The sequence below is a fragment of the Monodon monoceros genome, unplaced genomic scaffold (assembly GCF_005190385.1).
Source record: "Monodon monoceros isolate NGI ecotype Baffin Bay Population unplaced genomic scaffold, NGI_Narwhal_1 Super_Scaffold_18, whole genome shotgun sequence".
NCBI classification, from domain to species: domain Eukaryota; kingdom Metazoa; phylum Chordata; class Mammalia; order Artiodactyla; family Monodontidae; genus Monodon; species Monodon monoceros.
Window position 1 is genome coordinate 29,413,406 of NW_021703774.1, and position 24,113 is coordinate 29,437,518.

Genomic DNA, 24,113 nt, shown 5'->3' on the forward strand with positions numbered 1-24,113 from the left:
TAGGAATAAGAGTTGCTGCCACTAGGATGATAGCAGGGAGAAACACTGACTTTGGTCTAATGCATTTCATACAGGCAAACATTTCAGTAAAAATCCTGACCTCATAATGTTACCAGTGTCATGCATATGGTCCTCATTGCATCATAATATATCTGTAACATCATCCTTCCTTCACAAGGAGGAGATTGAGATTTCTTTCCCCACAAATTGTGTGTGTGTGTGTGTATACACTGCCTAAGAGGGAAGAAAAATGGGTAAAGACCAAGTAAGGAAACTGGTGGGGATAAGTCAAAGGACAAGGGTTAGGGAGCGCAGAGAAGGCCTCATTAATAGAAAGACATCTGGGCACAGACCAGAGGGACGTAAGGTAGCAAGCCATGTGGGTAAATGGTAGAAGGGTGTTCCAAGAACAGAAGGCATAAAGTCCTGAGATCAAAGTGTGCTTCACGTATCTGAGAAACAGCGAAGAGATCATGTGACAGGGGTGATGTGGGATGGGAAAGAGAAGTGGGGAGATAAGGTCAGAGAGTCGGGGGGCAGGGAGCAGGTTTGTAAGGACAGTCTATACAGTAATCCCTAATCTACTATTGAGTAGAATACTGATATGATCTGATTCACAATTGAAAAGGATTGTTTTAGCTGCTTTGTGGAGGTAAATTGAAGGAGAGAAAGAATAGAAGCAGGGAAACAAATTAGGTGGCAATTTCAATAATCCAAGTGAGAGTTAATAGTGGTTTAGATTAGGATATTAGTGATGAAGGTAGGGCTAAGATGTCAGATTGTATGAGGGTAAATATGACAGAATTTGCTGATAGATTAGATGAGAGTGTGATAGCAAGAGAAGGATCAAGAATAACTCCAGCGATTCTGGAAGGATAGAGTAGTTACTCATTTTTGGGGAGCAAGTCAGTGGGAGGAGCAGATTTTGGGGGAAGAATTAAGAGTTCAATTTGGGATGTGTTAAGTTTGAAATGTCTATTAGATAAACAATTGTGGAGACTGAATACTCAGATAGAAAAGTCCAGGGTTCAGGGGAGAGCTTGAGAATCATCAACATTTAGGTGGTATTCAGAGCCACTGGACTGGATGAGATCTCCTTGAAGAAGCAAAATAACTGAGGACCAAACCCTGAGCATGCCAGTGTTCAGAGTTCAGAGTGATCAGAAAGAACCACTTACAGAGACTAAGTAGGAGTGTCCAGTGAGGTAGAAGAGCCAAGAGAAAGGAGTATTTCAGAAGCCAAGAGAAGAAAGTGTTTTGAAAAGGAAGGAAACATTGGAAGGACTATCAGCTTACTCAATAAAGAAATTGCATGGGAAGAAAAAAGAAGGAAGGAGAACCTGCAGGTTAAAAGGAACTTTAAAGACACACCAACTAGTCATAGTATGTGGACTGTATTTAGATCCTGACTCAACAATCAAACTGAAAAATAATTCCAACTGAAAAATAATTCCAACATGTCTGAGATAATTGGAAATTGGAACACTGACTAAGATATTTGATGATACTGAGAAGTTACTGTCCATTATTTTAGATGTAATAATTATATATTATATTATATTATTGTTATGTGATATATTTTAGAGTGTGAAATAAAATTCATATTTTATGGCAAGACAAGAAAAATTTAAACATAAAATATTTCTCTGCCCTTTGGCCTCCTCTCTGTCCTCTACTGTGCATTGTGTATCTGCATTATGCATTGACCAAACCTTCCCCATCAGTAGAAATACCTGAAAGAGCAACATTCTCCTAGCACCAAAAAAAACAGCCCCTTAAAAGATAACACTCCTTTTTCATCTTGTAAGGGGCCACAGCAACACTTAGATCTGAACTGTGTAAACTGTCGATAATATGTCATTTAATGTACAGCCCTCTGTCTCAAAAAACTTCACAAGAACTGTGCCTTGACTTCTAACAGGCGGAGAAGTTCTTGGAGCTTTCTCAGATGCTGTTCCTGGGTTATAATTCTCAAATTTGGCTAAAATTGAAATTTTCCATTTCTTTCATAGATTGACTATTGATTAAGTTTCATCGACAAGAGCTACATACTGAAGTATTTACAGATAAGCGTTAAAATACAAAGGAGTGGCAAACTGTGCCAAATACTGATGATAGGCTATATAAGGTGAGGACTGATGATTAACCATTGGAATGTGCATTATGGTGACCTTGGGAAACACCATCTCAGTGGAATGGTGGATCAAAGAGAGGGTGGGAGGAGGGACTGTGGAAACAGCAAGTATAAATGCATATTATGGCAGTGGCTTTTGGGAACATCTTAAAAGTATAAGCTGGAGCAATTCACAATTATTGTGGCCATTTTTAGAGCTACAGGATGCAGTGGTACCTGTATTTTCTCAATTGCAAAAATGATATAACCATCAGTTTAAAGAGCTTAAAAGATATCACTCATATTCCCACCCCTCTTACAAAATTATTGATTTTAGAATATTTCCTTCTAGGCTCAGGCCACATACTTTGATAATTGTATGCAGTTTCAAAAGAATCATGCACATTATTTAAATATTAATGTATTCTTTCATAAATCTGTCCCCATGTTTCTAATATCCTTCATAAGTATATATTTTTTCTTTTCCATCTATTTTTCTCAACCAAATATTTAATTATTTTATTAATTGCTTTTTTACATATAAATGATTGTGAAGGTGATTGATATAAAAATTCAGAAGCAAGCACACATCTAGCTGTGTAAGGAAAGAAATAATATTGCCACTCTTAGAGAAAGGCTCTAGTTTAAAAAAAAATAGTTGGAATGATTTCCCTGAGCTATTTGGCTTCAGCTTCTATGAGTCTTATAAGATCTTGTGTGTGGAAGTCAGTGACCAAGGCCATGACATAAGGCCCATAGTTAGGTCCTCAGCTGGTCTGTGATGTGGCCCAGGCACAGCTATCTGGTAGAAATCCTGCCAGAAGCAATACGTTGCTCTGCTTTTTCTGCTTATGAGTTCACCCTAGTCAACTCTAGTTATCAACATAAGTAAGTGAAGGACCCCTCTGGCGTGAAATGAGGATTCTTGACTGGTGCGTGTGGCAGGGCAGGCAGGAGCTTCAGCATTGCATGATGCTGGCTAGCCAGGTACTGCTAAGAATCTGGGCCATGTTCACCCAGGTATTTACAAGATAAAAAAATAATACAACAGCAGAAGATACCTTGATAACTCTCCTCCGCATGTCTGTCTCTTGAGTTACAGGCAAAACCGATGTCATATATATCAGGGCATAGCTGTCATACTGTTATTTCCCTTTGCCATCACTTTGGAAATTCCCTTATCTTTTCTCTTTTATCCTATATCTTACTTTTCCAGGGTTTATTTCCTCATTTTGGTGGCTTGCATCTAGAAATAGTTGCCTGGAAGATAAATGTTTGATACCTTACCCATCTGAAAATATTCTTAATCTTCTTTTGCATTGAATGATATTTGGGTAAGTATAGAATTCCAGGCTGGAAATTGCTTTATTTCAGTGTTTTGAAGATAACATTCCACTGTCTTTTTGCTTCTGGTGTTGCTATTAGAAGGAGTCTATTTTGATCAGATTTTGTTGCTGATTATAAGCTATTCTGATCTCTGATCCTTTGTACGTAACTTATTTTATTCCCGATCCCCCACCTCAGGAAACCTATAAATGTTCTCTTTGTCCCCATTGTACCAAAATTTCACTATAATGGGTACTGCTGTGGAGAATATATGTATATATAGACATAGATATATATAGATAGAGATATAGCTAGAGATAGATATACATTAATCATAACTTCTCTAACCAGTTCCTTTAAGAAATTGAATGATTATTCTTCTATAACTCCTTTGTCACCCAAACTCTGCTTTATAGAGCAAGATTATAAATGAGATTCCATTTTGTAAAAAATACTAATTAATTATTTATTTGGCTTCATCAGGTCTTAGTTGCAGTAGGCAGGATCTTTAGTTGCAGCACACAAACTCTTAGTTGTGGCATGTGGGATCTAGTTCCCTGACCAGGGATCGAACCCGGACCCCCTGCATTAGGATCACAGAGTCTTAGCCACTGGACCACCAGGGAAGTCCCAAGATTCCATTTTAAAACAAATGTATGTATTTGGGGGGAGGGGAATGTGGACAGGTACCCAATTTTCATTAAACTGATCCCTACATCTCACACATCTGAGAAGTTGTATGCACAAAGAGAATTGACATTCAGAGCTTGAAGGTATGCCAGATTTTCTTTTTTGAAAAAGTTCAATATCATTCACTAACTTATGTTTCCTAAGGCCAGAAATTGTTCAGATATATTTGGCCAGATTTTCTTCAAGGCTTTTTCTGCTTCTCACTAGGAATCACAGTTCAGACATGTCAGGGAAGGATAAGTTCCAGCCCTTGGAAGGAGATTACTCAGTTGAGTAAGGGTCGAAGAGTCCTCTTAGCTGACATGTGCATGACACAGAAGGCTAAGAGTTATCAGTGATTCTGAGCAAGAGTGGCAGATAAAACCTGTCTCCATTCACACCCTCATACTCTGTAAAATATTTTTTTTGGAATATGAGGGTTGTGATGATTTAATGCTCCAGAGTGGGAAGGTATTAAAATGGCCTTCTTTTTGTCTTGCCAGAGGCTCCACTTGAGGAATCCCCCCATTCTAGAAAAAGTGCTATACAGCCCATGTAGGAGGATGGGCTGAGAAGTGGAGGCACTGAGAAACCGATTCTTCACAGATGAGTCTATTCTCACCTTCAAAATACTTAAGAGGAGGCAGGTTCATTAAGAGGTTGAGGAGACCCTTGGTGAGCACTTCCTTAGAGAAAAATTTTGGAGTAATCAAGTGACCATAACTTTTATCCACTTCTTTCTACCCAACTGGCACTGAAGGGGACAGTCTGAGGCCAGTTCTCCAACAGCAGGCCACATCCAGGATTTGGTAGGGCAAGGATGCATACATATTTCCAGAGGGCCAGATGCAAGACTCTGAGTAGAAGAGCCAAGCTGTGTCATCTTAGCACTGCCTGTAGGGTCTAAGGGCCCCTAACCAGGATCTGAGAGGTAGACCCAAGGAGCCAGCTGACAGAGGCATTGCCCCTGTCGAGGGAATTGTGGGAGAAATATCTCCAGTGACCTCAGTCCTCTAGAGATCCCACAAATCACCCCAGGAGAGAAAAACACAGGATTGAAAATCTGCTATAATCAGAGGGCACCAACATCAGATGACAACTTTATCAATCAAGGAAGATTTTTCCTCAAAATCTCAGAGGGGGGCCCAGAGCAGCATCTAAAGGTAGTGGTCAAGGAAACAGGAGAAGCTAAGTTTGTTGTTTCCTCAACTCCCATCCCCAGAAGTTCTCCAGGCTACAGCAGGCTCTGTTTTGGAGGGTTGACAGATGAGTTTTCCAAGAGTTTTAACATTTCATTATTACAATGTTCTGGACTTTATATTACTTGAAAGTGAGCAGAAAGGCTTTGAGAACTGATAAAATGTCAACGAAGGGCAGTGAAGAATAAGTGGAAAGAATATATCTGAAATGAGTACTGCCAGAGACAGTAAAGTTACTTTTTGCTTGCACTATACTGAGTCCAGCTCACTCAGTAAATTGGTTACATTTGCAGACACTGTACTTCTCCTACTTTGAGAGAGTGAGATGCAGGCATAATTGGCATAAGCTTTTTATTGTACTAAAATACACACCACATAAAATTTACCATTTCAACCATTTTAAGTGTACAATTCAGCGGCATTAAGTAATACACAATTTTGTGCAACCATCACCACTATCCATTTCCAGAAGTTTTGCATCATCCCAAACTGAAGGTCTGTACCCATTAACCACTAACTCCCCATTCCTCCCTCCCCTCAGCCTCTGGTGACTACTATTCTACTCTCTGTCACTGAATTTGCCTATTCTAGGTACCCCGTATAAGAGGAATCTGTAATATTTGTCATTTTGTGTCTAGCTTATTTCACTTAGCATAATGTTTTCAAGGTTCATCTATGATGTAGCATGTATTAGAATTTCATTTATTTCTATGACTGAATAATATTCCATTGTATGTACATAACACATTTTGTTTATCCATTTATCTGTTGATGGACATTTGTTCTAGTTCCACCTTTCGGTTATTGTGAATACTACTGCTATGAACACTGGTGTACAAATACATGTTACTGTCCCTGTTTTCAATTCTTTTGGCTATACGTCTAGGAGCAGAATTGCTGGATCATATGAAAAATCTGTGTTTAACATTTTGAGGAACGCCAAGCTGTTTCCACAGTGGCTGCACCATTTTACATTCTCACCAGCGGCACAGCAGGGTTCTAACTTCTCCACATCCTTGTCAACACTTTTTAGTTTCTTTGTTGTTGTTGTTTTTATTTTTTGATAATAGTCATCCTAGTGGGTGTGTGGTTTTGATTTGCATTTCCCTAATAACTAAAGATCATCTGTTCAAGTGCTTATCAGCCATTTGTATGTGTATCTTTGTAGAAATATCTGTTCAAGTCCTTTGACGATTTTTGAATTGGAGATGTTTGGCTTTTTGTTGTTGTGTTGTATGAGTTATGTGTTCTGGATATTAAGCCCTTATCAGATATATTATTTGAAAATATTTTCTCCTATTTTGTGTGTTGTCTTTTTACTCTCTTGATAGTGTACAAAAGTTTTTCATTTTGATGAACAAAAGTACAATTTATTTTTTCTTTTGCTGCCTATGCCTTTGGTGTCATATCCAAGAAATCATTGCTGAACCTAATGTCATGAAGATGTTTTGTTTCTTCTAAGAATTCTATAGTTATAGCGTTTAAGTTTAGCTCTTTGAGTCAATTTATGTATCTGGTATAAGGTAAGGTTCTAACTTCATTTTTTGCATGTGGATATCCAGTTTTCCCAGCACCATTTATTGAAATGTCCTTTCCCCACTGAGTAGTCTTGGCATCCTTGTTGAAATCTCTATTCATTACATAGTCTGTCCTTATGCCAGTACTGCACTTGCTTTTTAAGTTGTAGTATTTTTGGCATTATCCTACGATTACATAATTCTGAAAATGAATAGAAACATATATCATTACTGACAAAGTGAATAATATTTGTAGTATCATTACCCGTTTCTGTCGAGTATAATAAATAACCTTAACAGTTCATTGTATTATAAAAATAAATCTATCAAAATTCTTAAACATTTGCCCGAAGCCTCTTATTCCCTTTTTTTTCTTCACTGATATTATTCCTCTTGCTTAGGCATTGCCCTGGACTTTACTCTAAAGCCAAAGTCCTTTTACTAAAATAGCCAAGAACCTGCATTATCTGGCCAATCACTGCTCACCTACTTCTCTGCCCTTATTTCATAATTCTCATTCCACTCCAGCCACATTGGTTTCTTTGTTTTTCCTCCAATATGCCAAGCACAGTCCCACCCCATTACATCTACTATGTACCTGCAGTACTCAGTGAGGCTATCTGTAACCACACTGTACAAAATAACAACCTCTCCCCTCCCTCCGAAATACCCTTTCTCTGCTTTACTTTTCTTTATGTCACATTTCACAACACTACATATGTACTTATTTGATAATCATCTGTTCTCCCAACACCACCAGGATGTAAGCTTTGTGAGAGCACGACTCAGCACCAATGAATGAATGAATGAATGAATGAATGCTTTAGGAAAGAATATGAGTCCTCCTTCATTCATTCAACTAATATTTATTGAGATCTTACTGTAGACTAGTCAGTAAATGGCATAGACATTAAACATACAGAACTTGTTAAATGGTTGCACAAATCTAAATCTAAAATACAAAATTAAATGAGTTTTTTAAAGAAGTGGGTAAGTCAGTCTCACAGACAAATCCAGATTGGAAGCCTTAGTGACAAATCAAGATTTTAAGGACTGAGCACACTGCCCCTCAGCTATTGCTCAATGCACCCTGACGATCAGATTTTACCCCCCAAGGAACTTGTAATGGAGGTTCACTGAGGCTAGTCATTCTCTACCGATCTTTTGAATGGAGATGGGAGGAGGCACACACCTTCGTGGAGGGCAATTACTTTGCCCTTGCACAGACCCTGTGCTAGCCAGCAGTGCCCAAGAAAGGCTGCAGGTCTGGCTAGGGACTGCATCCCCTCGGGCCCTTTTGGGGCCTGTGCAGAGGCAGCAGCGCAGCCCTGCAAAGACTGATCAGTTCACGGACCTGTGCTTGACTTGCCCTCTGTTTTCACTGTGTAAAAGGCCAGAGGAAATGTGCTGCTTCAAGTATAGCACCACCTCTGCACCTGCTAGATATGGTCTAGAGCTTGAGGGCGCAGCCTGGGGGGTCGCCACAGTGAGGGCCTTAGCGACAGGGTGTATCCACTGCTACTTCAGGGAGGACAGGAAGGACAATATGGGCAGGGCTGGGGTGTGGCCTGGGTTTGCATTAAGTGTGCGACTCCGTTTGGCAGCGGGTCGTAACAGCTTCCTGGGGAGGGAGAAGCCAAGGACGGTGTAACCCCCTCATGAGAACGTGGTGGGCCAGGAGCCCATAAATGTTCCTGAATGAGTCGGTGGGTGGTGAACGCCAAGAGGGCTTCCGGCTGGGTGGGGGGGAGCTGCCGAGTGAGGAAACACGGCGGTTGATGTGCCTCCTGTCTCTCACTGACTGGGCGGGTGGGGCCGGGGTACCGGAAGGGGGCGAGAGAAGAGGAACCTGGAGAGCAGGAACTCCGCTAAGACTGCGAGAAGGGGCGGGGCTACAAGGCGCTTCGCGGCGGGACTACAATGGCGGGAAGGGGCGGGGTTACGAGGCGCGCCGGGGGGGGGGGAGGGGGCCCCGAGCGGCATCTAGCTGCCCGCGCACTGGCCGGAGTGGGTGACGGATACCTCAGAGCGCCCTGCGCCCCACCCAGAACCTAGCGCGCCGGCGCCCGGCTTGCACGCGGCAAGGCACTGCGGCGGCGGCGGCGGCGGCGGCGGAGCCGGCTGGGAGGGCGGCGAGAGGCTGTGGCCTGGGCAGCCGAGGCTTACGCAGCGTGTCAGCCAGGGCGCCTACGAGCTCCTGGTGCTTCTGCTCGGCTTCGTGGGACTGCTGGGCGTCGGCAGAAGCCTGCTGGTGCTCGTCCTCTACCTCAAGTTCCCGCGGCTCCGCAGCCCCGCCCGCCTCTTCCTGCTTCACGTTGGCCTCGGCAACCTGCTACCCTCCGTCCTCCGGGCCGCGCTAGCTTTCGCGTTCCGCCCGAGGGGCGGCGTGGTGGGGGGCGCCACGAACTGCGTGTGGGACGGCTTCAGCAACAGCCTGTGGGGTGAGTGGCCGGGGTAGACCTCCCGCTCCTGCGGCCTCCTGCCTCCGGCCCCGCCCCCTCCCGCTCCTGGACCCCAACCTCGTGGCGGTGCTCCCCTGACTTCACCTCCCCCTACCTCTGTTCTTCTGATCTCACCTCCTCCCTTGTGACCTCGCCTCCCCCCGATCTCACCCGCTTCCGCCCACCTCTGCACCTTCCCCGCCGACCTCTTCTCCTCCAGCACTCGCTGATCTCCCTCCCTCCCTGTGCTCACCAGGCCCCACGCCAACCCAAACCCCAGCCTGTCTGCAGCCCCATCTCCCTTGTGCCCACCTCCTCCATACCCCTTTCCGGCCGTTGTGCAGCTCATCTTGCTTCTCTGCTTTCATCTCCTAATTTAGTTCAACAGGGCACGAGACAATGGCTTTTACACTTTGAGGAAAGATATGAGGGCTGTAGAGTTAAGAGATTCAAGGAAAAAAGTGTTTGATTTGTGAAAGTTGGAGAGGGTGATGAGGAAAGATCTAATTCCTATATTACTTCCCTAAAGTGAGAGGTAGAAACCTAACGTAGTAGTAATGTGTAAATTTTTTGAAAAATTTGCCCATTAGCAGTTGTAAACCTTTGACTGCTTCCTAGGAAGTGAGATCGTTTTATTCAGGTCCTCAGAATGCAAATTGGCATGTGCCCTATTAGCTATTTTTACTATAATTTCCTCCTTATAGTTTCCAGCACACCAAAATCTAAGGTGAGTTTGCAGATGGCCCAGAGAATCCCAACTCAGATGAACAAATAATTAGCTGTGCAGCCAGTAGATTTCATTAAAGTAGAACTTGATTGTGAATACAATACTCTTAACCCATATGGAAGATTTAAGTCTCACTGAGACTTGACATTTTGAAGGGTGAACCACCCAGTATGTCATTGAAGATGTGATTTTTCTAAGATTAGGAAAGTATCCTTTTGTGTGTGCTCCAGAATTTCATTTGTACAAAGATTTGAAATAGAAATGTATATTTCTCAGGTCTTAAATTTCCTTTTAAAAAAAAAGAATCCTGAAATCCATTGATAATTTATTACTGCCTTTATCTTGGCAGGTTTATGAGAATAAAATCTTTGTAGTGTTATCAAAAGTATTTTCTTATTCACCAACCTTCTATGTGGTGACAAATCCAAATATTATATTTGTTATGATTCCTTTTTTTATATTTTGAGGGAAACAAGAAAATGCAATAGAGATCATAATTTTATTTATTTGATTGTCTCAATGATTCTAATATTCTAATACTACCTACCCCTTCCCCAATAACCCCTTATCTGAGAACTTCATTTATACAAAGATTTGAAACTTGGGAGGGGGTTGTAGGTGTGTGAAGGTGGTGATATAGATCACACTATAGATTACACTCTTTGTATTAATTTAAAATACCTAACAGGCAATGTTTCAGGCAGGGCTAAGCTTTAAAGAGGGCAGTTCAAGCCAAGCCCTAAAGTGGCATCGGTAGCAGAAATTGGGTCACAGACATTAAAGTTCTTATCTTTAAAAAGTGTTTTTTCTGTGCTGGGAAATTCAGCTTCTATCCTGACTCGGTGCCTGGGAATTTGAAAACAGGGGTATATTGAGTTTTTTATTAGTACCAGCATCCCCCTTCTTCCTCATCCCTTCTATCTTGTGGCCCCACCCTGCTGTGTCTCCTTGTCTCTTCCATCCTTTTTCCTCCCTCATCATCCCTGCTTAGGTCTCACCCCAGTCAGAAGGGATTTTCTAAGACTGCTAGAAATGTTCACCACACAGTATTTTGCCTGACTACTGCTCTTTCTCTGGGCATTTCTTTAGTGCTTTCAACAATGACTTTAACCTGTTTTTAAGTTAGAGGTGGAAACTCTGGGGCAAGAGGTTCTGAGTCTTGTTTAAGCCCTGGGAGACAAGTCAATAGTGGGTTATGGTGGAGCTGAAAAAGTTCTTAGCAAAGATTAAGAATTTCTTTGCCTGGGGTAAATTCCAAAGACTGTGCTTCTAGGTAAGAGTTAAAGATGAAAAGAGGGAGGGTGCTTCCCTCATTGTTATCCCTGAGCAAGAACTAACCAACCATGGAGTACTGAAGGGGCAGAACATTTTAAAATACCAAAAGTGGCTGCTTGCTCCAGAGGCTTCTGGAGAGGCTGCCTTATCAAGTGGAAAGACCACTGGTCTGATGGTGTGAGAGTGGGTCCCACTCTTGATCCTGTGGCTACCCATCATGTGGAGTTTCCCAGTCACTTAATTTCTCCAGCCATCAGTTTTCTCATCTTTTTTACGGGGTAGTTGAGCTAAATGTGTTAAGGTTGTCCTGTCCTGCTTTGTATTACAAGGACTCCTTTGATACCTATAGGTTAGAAGGTGCCTGGTTTTAGCACTTATAGCTTATATCCTCTCCCTTACTCCCAACCCTCAGCTGTATCCCCTTCTAAACTGAGAATAAGTACATACTATGGTTACACTTCTTCACATACCCTCATGGGTTCTGTCTTCCTCTGCACACCCTGCTGGAAGAAAGCAGAATAAGTAACTCAAACATACTCACATACTTATGTGAGTAGGCCTGGCAGCCACTTCATTCTGTGCTCAGTTTCTTGTTTCTGAGGGAATGTTGAAAGCAAGTGGAATCCCTGATATTCTTGAGGCAGAGGCTTTGACTAGACAGGACTATTAAGATTGCCATCTCAAACTGAGCAGTCAGTTCAGTGAATTAGTCAATTTAATCTAAGTTCCAATTGAACAGCTTGTTTTACAGATGTCTAGGATAATTAGTCATCTTAGCCTAGGCGGACCCAATATGCACTGATCAGTAAGTATAGTGGTAGGAAAAATCAGAGCTCAAGAAACTCACTCTTACTGTGCAATGATGAATGACAGAAAGGCCACCTAGCATGTGTGTGTAATGCTTTAGCCTAAAGACTTCCAGGTGAGTATGCCTTTCAACCCTTTGGCTGTTGCACCTCTGGCCATACCTACCACCACACAGGTGTTCTGCACATGGAGTATAATCAGGATGATGCTGGACAGGAGAGACTTCCTTCACTACCACCTCCTACCCCTTCAAAAACAAGAACAACAAGCAACATGTTAATCTTGGCAGAGGGTGTTTGGACAGCCCTTTATCTTGGAAGACAGAGATTCAGGGTCTCAGAGCTAGAGTCTCGCAAAATGCAAGTCACCCTATGTTGACTTGGGTTTTAGAAATAGGTGTTATTTTATGTTAAGATATTTTAACATATGGACCCAGGACTTTTTTAACTTATACCTAAAAAACACACCTGTGCGTATGTACATTCATAGAAGGATTTCTTATAAAAATATTTTCCCTTCAGTAGACCAATTCTTTCATATACCTAAATATTTTAAAATGCTAGTTGTATTATTGAATTAACCATTTTTTAATAATCTGAATAGCTAATTCAGTTGAAATAGTCTCATGTTGCTCCCATAAGAGTCAAGTGGTAGGTGGGACCTGGAAAAATCTTCTGTTCATCTGTCCTAGAAGCATCCACAGACTGTATTGCCACAGAAGTATGCATAATCATGACAGTGTGCACATTGAATGTAGTCTGTTTCCATAAACACAGTGGAGCCACATGTTACTTGCAATTTAATCTCGCAGTTGTATATCATTCAGATATTTAAAAGCAAAAATTATAGAATTGTATTATGTTAATTCTTCTTTATTTTTGTGGGATGTTATTTTATCCATTCTTCATTGTTAAATTACATGATTTGGAGGAGTCTGTACCTTTTGTTCATTTTCAGGAAATTAGAAAAGATGTGAGAAAGCATTTAATGACTTGCTTTAGTAGAGGCTCATGTCCTAAAAATAAGTTGGGCTCCATTGGATTGTAATTGCTGTTGCATGAAATTACTTTTCTCTTAATATTGTTTACAATTGTATTCTTTCTTGAATTTTCTTCTTTCAGAGAAGAGTTCCAGTCACAAATGCATATGTGATACATTTTGACATTCACTGCTAAGATGAAATGCAGAAGTGAACACGACACACTCATTCTCGTATTCTCAGATATGATTAGATGTACTTTATCATGTTTTTATGCTACTGACCTATAAGAAAAAAATACTAAAAAAGGGTAGCAGTTAAACACCTAGGACCTGCAACTTCAGTACGTCTGGGATGATCTGGAATATCACAAGGAGAGATTTTATTACAGCATATTCACACCTTATCTGAGCCCTCAGCCTATGTTCATACACATTTCCTTCATTAGAAGTTGTCACCAGACACTTTACCTCCCAGGATGGACAACAGGCTCCCAACAGAGTTTGATGTGGTTGTAATAGGGACAGGTTTGCCTGAATCCATCCTCGCAGCTGCATGTTCCAGAAGTGGTCAGAGGGTTCTGCATCTTGATTCAAGAAGTTACTACGGAGGAAACTGGGCTAGTTTCAGTTTTTCAGGATTGCTCTCCTGGTTGAAGGAATATCAACAAAACAGTGACATTGGGGAAGAAAGTACTGCTGCATGGCAAGACATGATCCATGAAACAGAAGAAGGCATCACTCTTCGCAAGAAGGATGAAACCATTCAACACACAGAAGTTTTTTGTTATGCCAGTCAGGATATGGATGGCAATATTGAAGAGACTGATGATCTGCAGAAAAATCCTTCCTGGGTAGCATCTAGTACCCTCATTAAACCTCTGGATTCTGCATGCTTGTCTGAAGAAATGCACTCATTATATGTTTCTAGCTATGAAGTGCCTGCAAAAGGGACTCCAGAAAACAATGGAGAAGTAACTGATATAGCAGAAACCTTGGTGAAAGAAGAAAACTGTGGATATAAAACTTATAAACACAGAGTTTCAGATGGTGCTAAAGACGAAATCAAACCTATATTGGAAGACAACAGTGATCCACCAAAGAGAAACAGGATTACTTACTCTCAAATAGTTGAAGAAGGCAGGAGGTTTAATATTGATTTGGTATCAAAGCTGCTTTATTCCCAAGGACTGTTAATTGATCTTTTAATCAAATCAAATGTTAGTCGTTATGCAGAATTTAAAAATGTCACTAGGATTCTTGCATTTCGAGAAGGAAAAGTAGAGCAGGTGCCTTGCTCCAGAGCAGATGTCTTTAATAGCAAAGAGCTCACTATGGTTGAAAAGAGGATGCTAATGAAATTTCTTACATTTTGTTTAGACTACGAACAACATCCTGATGAATACCAAGCTTTCACACAATGCTCATTTTCAGAGTACTTAAAAACCAAAAAATTAACCCCCAGCCTCCAACATTTTGTACTACACTCAATTGCAATGATGTCAGAGTCATCTTGCACAACAATAGAAGGCCTTAAAGCAACAAAAAACTTTCTTCAGTGTCTTGGAAAGTTTGGCAACACTCCCTTTTTATTTCCCTTGTACGGCCAAGGAGAAATTCCCCAGTGTTTCTGCAGGATGTGTGCAGTTTTTGGTGGAATATATTGTCTTCGCCATAAAGTACAATGCCTTGTAGTTGACAAAGAATCTGGAAGATGTAAAGCAATTATAGATCACCTTGGTCAAAGAATAAATGCTAAATATTTCATTGTGGAGGATAGTTACCTTTCTGAGGAAACATGCTCAAATGTGCAGTATGAACAGATCTCCAGGGCAGTGCTCATTACGGATCAGTCTATACTAAAGACAGATTCAGATCAGCAGATTTCCATTTTGATAGTACCTCCAGTGGAACCAGGAGCATGTGCTGTTCGAGTCACTGAATTGTGTTCTTCAACCATGACGTGCATGAAAGACACCTGTCTGGTACATCTGACCTGTTCATCTTCCAAAACAGCAAGAGAAGACTTAGAATCAGTGGTGAAGAAATTATTCACCCCATATGCTGAAACAGAAATAGACAAGGAGGAACTTGCAAAGCCAAGACTCTTGTGGGCTCTTTATTTTAACATGAGAGATTCCTCAGGAGTCAGCAGAAGCTCATATAATGGCTTACCTTCCAATGTTTATGTCTGCACTGGGCCTGACTGTGGACTAGGAAATGAACACGCAGTCAAGCAAGCTGAAACACTCTTCAAGGAGATCTTTCCAAGTGAAGAATTCTGCCCCCCACCTCCAAATCCAGAAGACGTTTTCTTTGATGGTGATGATAAGCAACCAGAGTCTCTTGGAGCCAATACTATAATAATAGCCCAACTAGAATCCTCTGAGGGAAGCAAAAACCTAGAAAGCTCAGAGAAGCACCTTCAAAATTAGAAAAAAGCAAACTGGAAATGCTACTTTGGGCCTTCATCCAGTATCAGAATATTCTCATTTAAAGGACAGTTTCCTATATGAGTAATTGGAAGTGGTTATTTGATGAATGGCATGCAGATGTTGTCTATAATTCTCTTTGTGACTTAAAGTTATTGGATGTATTTGTTAACCTATCAATAATTGATTTATTGGTTATTGGACTTCTTTTTGTTTCAGAATGGGCTCCATGAGCCAGAATCTTAAACAGGGTTAGCTTTATTTTAGTACTGGGTATGTATGTGAGGGTTCCATATTAGCCATGGTGCTTAAAGGAAGATGGTATTGTATCTGCTGATCTTCAGATTTTATTATTGTCTACAGAACAATAACATCTAAGGACTATTTTAATTACTTTTGTAGCTATTACAGTTGCTACCACCTCTGAATAGTGAAACACACACAGAGGAAATTATGTGGGTCTTTTCTTTATAATATAAAGATAATATATTAAGTATGATCCTTTATTTGTGAAGGTGATGTCTACAATACATCTTGCAGTTTAATTCTCCTACTTGACCCTTGTAACCAATGAGGCAGTGATGCCACCACAGTCTTATACATTGTAAAAAGAGTCAGAGTTCATTTAGTCGTTGAAGAGCTCATTCTTGGGAGGTTCATTCCAAAGAAAATCTAGGGGAAAAGATTAGTTCTGGTTTAATATTTCAGAAAATTTCTGAAGAGCACTGCTCTGGCACCTAAAAGAAAAGAACTTCTAAGTAACTCAGGCTAAAGAAAAAATAAATTGCTCCAGGAAAAGATATTACAGAATGCTTGTTCTGAAATTGCTAAGGAGAAACTGAGTGAAGCATTTTTAACCTATTACAGATGGTTTTTAAAATCCATCTGTAAATAGATTTCCCAAGGTTTCTCAGTGAAAGTGAAGCATACCATCTTGTTGACTCCACCACTTTAATTAGTAACACTACAATTGATAGGAGTGAATCAAAGGAGGGTTACCATGTCCCTTTGGTTGTGTCCCACCCCACAAATAATGAGGTAAATGCCTTCGTAATCAACTGCTGCCTCTTAGCTGTTATCTAGAGGATAGAAAACATTTTTTTCCAGAACTACCAGAAGTCATAAAACTGGTTATACTCTAGCAGCAGAAGCTTGTGGAGCTGTCAGAAGAAATAAACTTCCTTCTCTTTAGGTCACTGTTTCCATTCCTCAGACAGAGAATGATAATCCTATAGGAAGGATTTAGGAAGGGATAGGAAAGGATATAGGAAGCCCTTTTAATTACAGTTTTTGTCCTGGAACAGAGCATTTGCTATGTGCTAGGCACTTATTGTGCTCTCTAATTACAGTTTCTCAACAACCCTGTGAGGCAGATATTATTGAATACATTTTCAAAGAGGAAGTAAAGACTTAACAATTCTCTCTGAGTCTGGTTTGTGGAAGAGCCAACATTGGAATCCAGTCTTTCATGATTTCAAAATCTTTCCACTGATGTTAACTGTTAGAAGAGTGTAGGTACTGTAGGAGAAGGAAAAGATGCTCATGAAAACGAGTCTAGCGTTGCTAGTGAATCAAAGTAGACAGACATCTTTTGGCTTATTGAGTCAGAGAAATATGAAAATAAAGATTAATTAAAAATAAATATGGCTTAGAGCTATGGATCTCATTGAAGCAGAATTTGTCTAAAGGTTTAACAAAATCATACTTTTTAATGTATCTTTTGATTATTGTGTTATAAAAAGTAATGTTACCAGGCCAAAATATGCTTTGAATAGTCTTTTGTTGATCTTCTATATGTGAGGAAAATGAAACAAAGATTTAAGTAATTTTCAGCCTAGAGAAGTCATTAATTGGTATTAATATATATGTTTTGAATCTAGCAGATCTATTATTGGGTGGATTCTAAGGCTTAAACTTATCAAAACAACTGAAATAGACCTAAAAATTAGTTATTAAAATGTAAGAGAATTTAAGATGTTAAGTGAAATGGAGGTGAGGGTAATCCAGACCTATTGAAAAAATTTTAATTTCTGTATCATGAATATTTTTATTCATAAGAATTTGAGAAGGGCAACGAGAAGTTGCAAAAAATGATAGAACCAAAGATAATGGAAACAGGAAAATGTTAGATTAGGTAAAATAAGGGTTTTAAAAACTAAGAAAATGAATATATTGGTTTCCTACTTGAATGCAAATAAATTGGAAATGAAAAAAGTTATTACCAATAAAAAGCATTTTAAAAATTAGAGGATATTATAACCTAGTATAATTTTCTGACAAGTTGGAATTTTACCCTTATGGGCTTATTGGTGAACTTTTTCAAATGTTCAAAATATAAATAATATCTGTGTATCAAAAGATGATATAATATTTACAGTCTGAGGTTAATATTGCCTCAATGCTAGGAGTCAAACATTTTGAAAAGGGTCTCATTCTGAACAAATGCAGAATATTAGCAAATGATACACAACATAAAAATAATTATTTACTGTGACTCAGGATTATAAGGTTAGTGTTCAACAGAATAACCATTAAATCAATATCAACAGAACAAAATAGTAAAAATGCAAAGGACTAACTACAGGTAACTTTAAAAATATTAATAAAATTCATCATTTTTTATTTAATTATATCTGGTAATGATTTTTTTGGTTTCTCATTGTGATAATTACTAAAAACCAAGAACTAACATTATTCCTATTAGGAAAACATATAGGAAACATTTCTCAAGCAGAAATTAAATAATCTTGGCACTACTTTTATTTATATATGGTTGAAAAAGCTTGTCATTGTAATAAATCATTAATAAGCCTTCATAAATGAGAAAGATAAGGAAAGAAAGCACAAATATTTTCTATTGACATGACTTTTAAACTAGTGAAACCTGTAGTATCATAAACAGGCTGACAATAAAAGACTAATTCAGGAAGTTGCAGGATGTATAACTTTAAAGTTAATCTTATTTCTTGGGCTTCCCTGGTGGAGCAGTGGTTAGGAGTGCGCCTGCCAATGTAGGGGACACGGGTTCGTGCCCCGGTCCGGGAGGATCCCACGTGCCGCGGAGCGGCTGGGCCCGTGAGCCATGGATGCTGGGCCTGCGCGTCTGGAGCCTGTGCTCTGCAGTGGGAAAGGCCACGACAGTGAGAGGCCCGCGTACCGCAATAAATAAATAAATTTAATCTTATTTCTAGATTCAAACAGTGACAAACTACAACTTAAAGTGTTTGGGTATTAACATATACAAGCCATTTAAAGAAAGTTATACAACTATATTGAGGTAAGAAAGATGCTTATATAGAAGCAGGTTACAGGAGCTGCATCCTAGTATAATGAAAAGGAAGTAAATAGGAAATCTGAAAACCAAAATTAGAGTCCTCACTTTACTACTTACAAGTTGTGTAATCTTGGGAAAATCATGCCTACTTTCCATTTCACCATCTATAAAATAGAAATAATGCTTTGCAGAATTATTATGAGGATTAAATTAATGTAAAAGAAATTATGTCCAAAGGACTGGCAATAGGGTGAAGTTAGTATGTAGATATACTACACTTCCACTTAACGTTCCAACTGGATGCTTCATATAATTTGACAGAATTGTGATAAATAATTTAGGAAAATAAGTATATACCTTTTTAACTTGGGAAAAAAAGGGAGTTTTGCACTTCAGATCGTTAAAACATGCTGTTAAGCATCTTTTCTAAATACACTATGGTATTGAGTAGAAAGTTTAAGACTAATAAACCAATTGGAAAGAAATATATAATAACTGCTTGTGGAAAGATTAGCTGGATGTAAGTATAAAAAAAGAAATTAGATCCACTTCACACATAACAGTTTGTTCCAGATTAAAATCTTCAATATAAAGGTAAAAATAAAAAGACTACAATTCTCATCCCAATAATTTTGCAAAGGAAACTTTATGGCAAAGAAAAATGGTGACAAGATAGATGAGATCAACTAAGAAAAATGAAAAATGTATACTAAATAGGAAGAAGACAAGAAATGGGGTATAAGCCACTTGCATTACACAAGGATAAAGTACTCAATATTTTTTAAAAGGTAAGTGCAAATCCATAGGACTTTGTGCTCTTTACTAGGCAAGTTTATGAAAGAATTGAGTTGAAACAAGAAGATAGAAATAAAATGGTATTCAGATTTACTAATATTAAAAATGCAAACTAGAGCAACTTTGACTTAGTTCATGCAATTATATTAGCAAAAATATTTTAATTGCATGTATCCTCATACCAGTAGCATTATTATATTAATGTAGTTTTTTTGAAGAACTATTTAGAAGAATATAAGAACTCTATAACCAATCTGTCTTTTGATAGCTCTAACTCACTCTGAGTAGCATATGCCCAGGAAAATATTTTAAAAGAAAAAAAAGTCTATTTGTATAAAGATATTTCTAGTGATTGCATTCATTTGAGTTTTAAAAAAAGCCCAGTAATTGGAAACTGGATAAGTAAATTTTCATGTATTGCTATTGCTATCATAGACTGTTATATAGCCATTAAATAGTATTGATATATGTAAAACCATATGGGAAAATGTTTAAATGAGACTTGAAAGTGCTAAAACATAAATTATTGTATTTACTGATTGTGTAAAAATTTAGATCTATACATTGGAAAGAATCCGAAGAGAACATTGTAATTAGTTTAACATTAAGAGGTTCTTTTTTCTATAAAATACTGATGTATGAAATAAAAAATAAAAGATTAATTGGTAAAATGGTTTACTGAATTGGTGAGAAAATTATTGATTTCTAAACTTCTAAATTTCTCCTTTAAATTAAAAAATATAAGTGTTAGTGTCAAAAGATAATCTCCAAAAACGGAAAGAAAGTTTTCCGACTCTTGGTGGGAAGGAATTCTTGGTCAAGATGGATTTTGCATCTTTTCTCAGTTGCCCAACATTAAGAAATAAGGTATATTGTGACGCTAGGTAGATAGATAGATAGATAAGTTTTTAAATGGGAATCTCAGAGCCAGAGGTAGAAATAATAGAAATGATACTAATGCATTCCAGGACATCAGCATGAAGACATTATATACTAAAGTATGGCCCCTAATCCAAGAACATACTTCATTTTGGAGTCTTGGAGGCCAGGGAAATGAAGGTTGGGTTTGGATTGGTAGAAGTGGCCAAGCCTGGGTCTGAGGAGTGCTTTCAGGGAGACCGGTGTTAAGGACAGATCTCAGGGGACTGAGGATGCTGGCAGACCCTTTCTTGTTAGTCTGAGACATCCAAATCAAGGTGATTTAATTCAACAAACATCAGTTGAACATCAACTGTGGGTTATGAATTTGAATTATTCTAGGGATTAGAAATAGAAATATAAATGACAGATCCTCTAGAGGATGTATGTTTTGTTTTATCTTTATGGGAACTTAAGGTGTTTTCTATCCATCATACTCCACATCATAACCACCTCCTTTCACCCGCACTCCCCCCCGCACCAAAACAAAGAAAAGAAAAAAGAGAAATCTGATTTGTGGTGCATGGCATTCCTTTAAAGGAATACCAAGACCTTTTATTATGCAGTTGCAAACAAGTAGCTTAATAAAAGGTAGATCAGTTAATACTTTCTGAAATCTATTTCAGCTAACATTCCGTTAATTAAGAAGTTTCTGACAATCAGAAGCTTTCTGTCTTGCCTGTGGGAAGGAGTGAAGAGAAGGTACAAGAGATTGGGTCCCAGAAGCCCAAAGCATTGAGAGCTCAGAGAATAGAAGTATAAAGAAATCAAAATGAGAGAAGCAGATCATAAAGTTTCAAAACAAAAAATTCTAATTAGGATTAGATTAGGTTTACCTACCTTTGTCTTGGCAGGACAGATAGAAGTCATGCTTTTATTGCGTTGAGGTAGTTGCTTCCTCTTTGAAGATTTATACATTTTTATTTCAGTATTTTTACTCTCATAAAGAGGCATTGTTTCCAGTATAGTTCTTACCCTTTTAACCAACAACCAAATATATTCACATTTATAAAGCAGGGGACACAATACCTCCAGCTGTATGTAAGCCATGAACAAAGATGCTGAGTGATTCAACTGAAAGAATTTGACTCTTAGCATGAATATTTTGACAGCAGTTCTGCTACAGCATTTGTAGGATTTTTTCTCCTGACAACTACATTTTTTTTATATGAACCTCAAGACAACTACATAAGGTAAGAAAGGGCAGGTATTTATATTCATTTTACAGATAAGACTTGGAGAAATTAAGTGATTTGCCTGGACTCTCTCCTAGTAAGTATTCAGATTCATTAATTAGAATTGAAATGTAACTTCTGCCTTACCTTCATCTCAAGATGATTATTTATTGCATGTAAGAGTGCACAGCACATAAATCACTATTTTAAAAGTGGTTGCTTCTAGAATTTGAGAGTACTTTTTTTTCAATAAATAAATCATCCTATAAATTAAAATTTGTATAGTTCAAGTGGGCTGACTAGAATTGCAAGGAGAAGGGAGTTTAAGCTCACACCTGAAATCAAACTTTCTCCTGGTTTTTATGTCAAGAGCTTCATTTCTATAATACAGTATTTTTATTAGTTCCTGTTGATATCCTATAATTTTGACATTTGCTTGTTGCTAAATGTATATTTAACCCTTAATACACTCTGAACAGCATGAATAAAGGTATAGACATCATCAGAGGAAAAGGAATGACTTTGGATTCAGAGGTGCAGGGTTGACAAAGTATAGTAGGAAGATAAATACCTTTTTGTAGTTCAATCAGAAGGAAAACATATTTAGGCATTTTATAAGTTTTAAAGAAAAGGGAATCCTAGGGGATACCAGTGCAGTAGGATTAAGGCCAACTCTTTTGATTATAGGTCATATAATTAAAGCCCTTGAGCACCCAGTTCCTGTTTGAGACTTTTATTTGTTCATTTATTCATCTCATATTTAAAAATAACAGAAATATTATGAATCAGTATGGGTAAGTTAATTTTACTTCATGATAAGTTAATTTCATTTATATGTGTAATTTATAGTTAAAGTTTTTGTACCAATTTCAGTATTCTTATTGCCCATTATAAAGAAGAAATTTGGGGGAATGGACTGCTGAGGAAGAGCAGGGAATCTTGTTTTTAGGCAATTAACAGTTGTTAAGTTCCTAAATGATTTAAGTGAATTATTAAAGAGAAATGAGCTGTGTGTCCTTCTGTTCCTTTAACAATTCCATTTTATGACTGCATATAACATTATTTGTAGTGCCCTCTGTTGTTGAAACATAAATACCAACCAGGTGTTTACTAAAAGGAAAAAGCAAAAGACGAGAACTGCACTGGAAATAGTTTTTCATGAGATTGTAATCTCCTTTAAAACAAAGTCTGTGTGTGCTGTACCTCTGTATTCCCTACAGTGTCTTGCACTTCATAGGCATCCAGAAAAAGATTTGCTAAATGGAAGACGAACTAGCAGTTTCCAGCACCCTCCTTCTTCCTTCTAGGTTCCAACCGACGAACAGAGTACAGAGGAACAATCTGGGAAAATGTATCAAAATTATAGTGCTGGGTCTTTGTATTATTAGTACAGGTAATTAGTTTTAGGGTAAACCTATGTGAGTGAATGAAACTACTTAAAAGGAACATTTAAATCTATGAAATGTTTCATCTAATCATTTTACCAATTTTCTCCCATCAAGGCAGTGGTTCTCAAACTAGGGTGATTTTGCCCTTCAGGGGACATTTGACGATGTCTGGAGACATTTTTGGTTGTTAAAACTGGGAATGGGCTGCTGCTGGCATCTGGTGGGTGGAGGGCAGGAGTTCTGCTAAACATCCTATGATGTGCAAGACAGCCTCCCCACAAGAAGGAATTATCCAGCCCAAAATGTCCATAGTGCCAAGTTGGAGAAGCTGTATTAGAGTAAAAGTTATGAATATTTATAATGAATCTGCTTTCTTTTATGCTCCGCACTTTTACCTTTCTTCCTCAACATCTTCTGACTCCCTCAATGCTTCTTCAACAGGGTCACTGTTGGTAGAAACTGCTGTCTGCTGCTTCCTTACATAACACCTCCCCACTCCTTTATCTCCTTTCCCTCACAAATTAGCAATGGCTTCCTTCTGAAGGTTTATGATAAACTGCAAAACAAAATTCAGAGATTTAGTGAATATTTCTCATCCTGCCCCAATTGTCAGGTACAGCCTAGAGATTTTGTGGGGTTTTAAAAAAAAACATGCATCTTATTCAGAAATAGAATAACTCTGCAGTTATAGAAATGAAACTATGATATTTTTCTATTGTTTTGTTTTAGTGTTTTTTTGTCATGTTCTCTTACTATCTTTTTAGGTATCTTTCTATACACTGCAAACTACCTCAAAATCAATGTAAAAATATTTTGACATACTTTTTTTTGGAGGGGTATTATTTACTTGACAAGCTATGGGCAAATTAATCAAATTACATGTATATGACAATATCCTATGAGTTTCAGAGAAGCCAATACAAGACTAAATAAACCATCCATAATTGAATTATATTCACATTTACACTCACTAATTGTTCACCAAGCAATGAAATAGTGCAGTAGCTTGACATTTTATAGACGGGGATTAACTGGAAAATACCTATAAAATGGAATGAGTAAGGAAATGAGTCAGTATT

The 24,113-nt window shown here is 38.5% G+C and overlaps 2 protein-coding genes across 2 annotated transcripts in view; both read left to right on the forward strand.

Annotated features, from left to right (window-relative positions):
• Positions 1-8,512: 8,512 nt before the first annotated feature.
• OPN3 (opsin 3) overlaps positions 8,513-24,113 on the forward strand; it is a 58,254-nt gene continuing 42,653 nt past the window's right edge. The window contains 2 exon segments of the mRNA XM_029226892.1: positions 8,513-8,762; positions 8,873-9,265. Of these exon segments, the coding sequence (XP_029082725.1) occupies positions 8,513-8,762; positions 8,873-9,265 (643 nt within the window).
• CHML (CHM like Rab escort protein) lies at positions 9,032-16,473 on the forward strand. The gene is made up of 2 exons (XM_029230588.1): positions 9,032-9,265; positions 13,196-16,473. The coding sequence occupies exon 2, from the start codon at positions 13,532-13,534 to the stop codon at positions 15,485-15,487; it is 1,956 nt and encodes a 651-aa protein (XP_029086421.1). The 5' UTR covers positions 9,032-9,265; positions 13,196-13,531; the 3' UTR covers positions 15,488-16,473.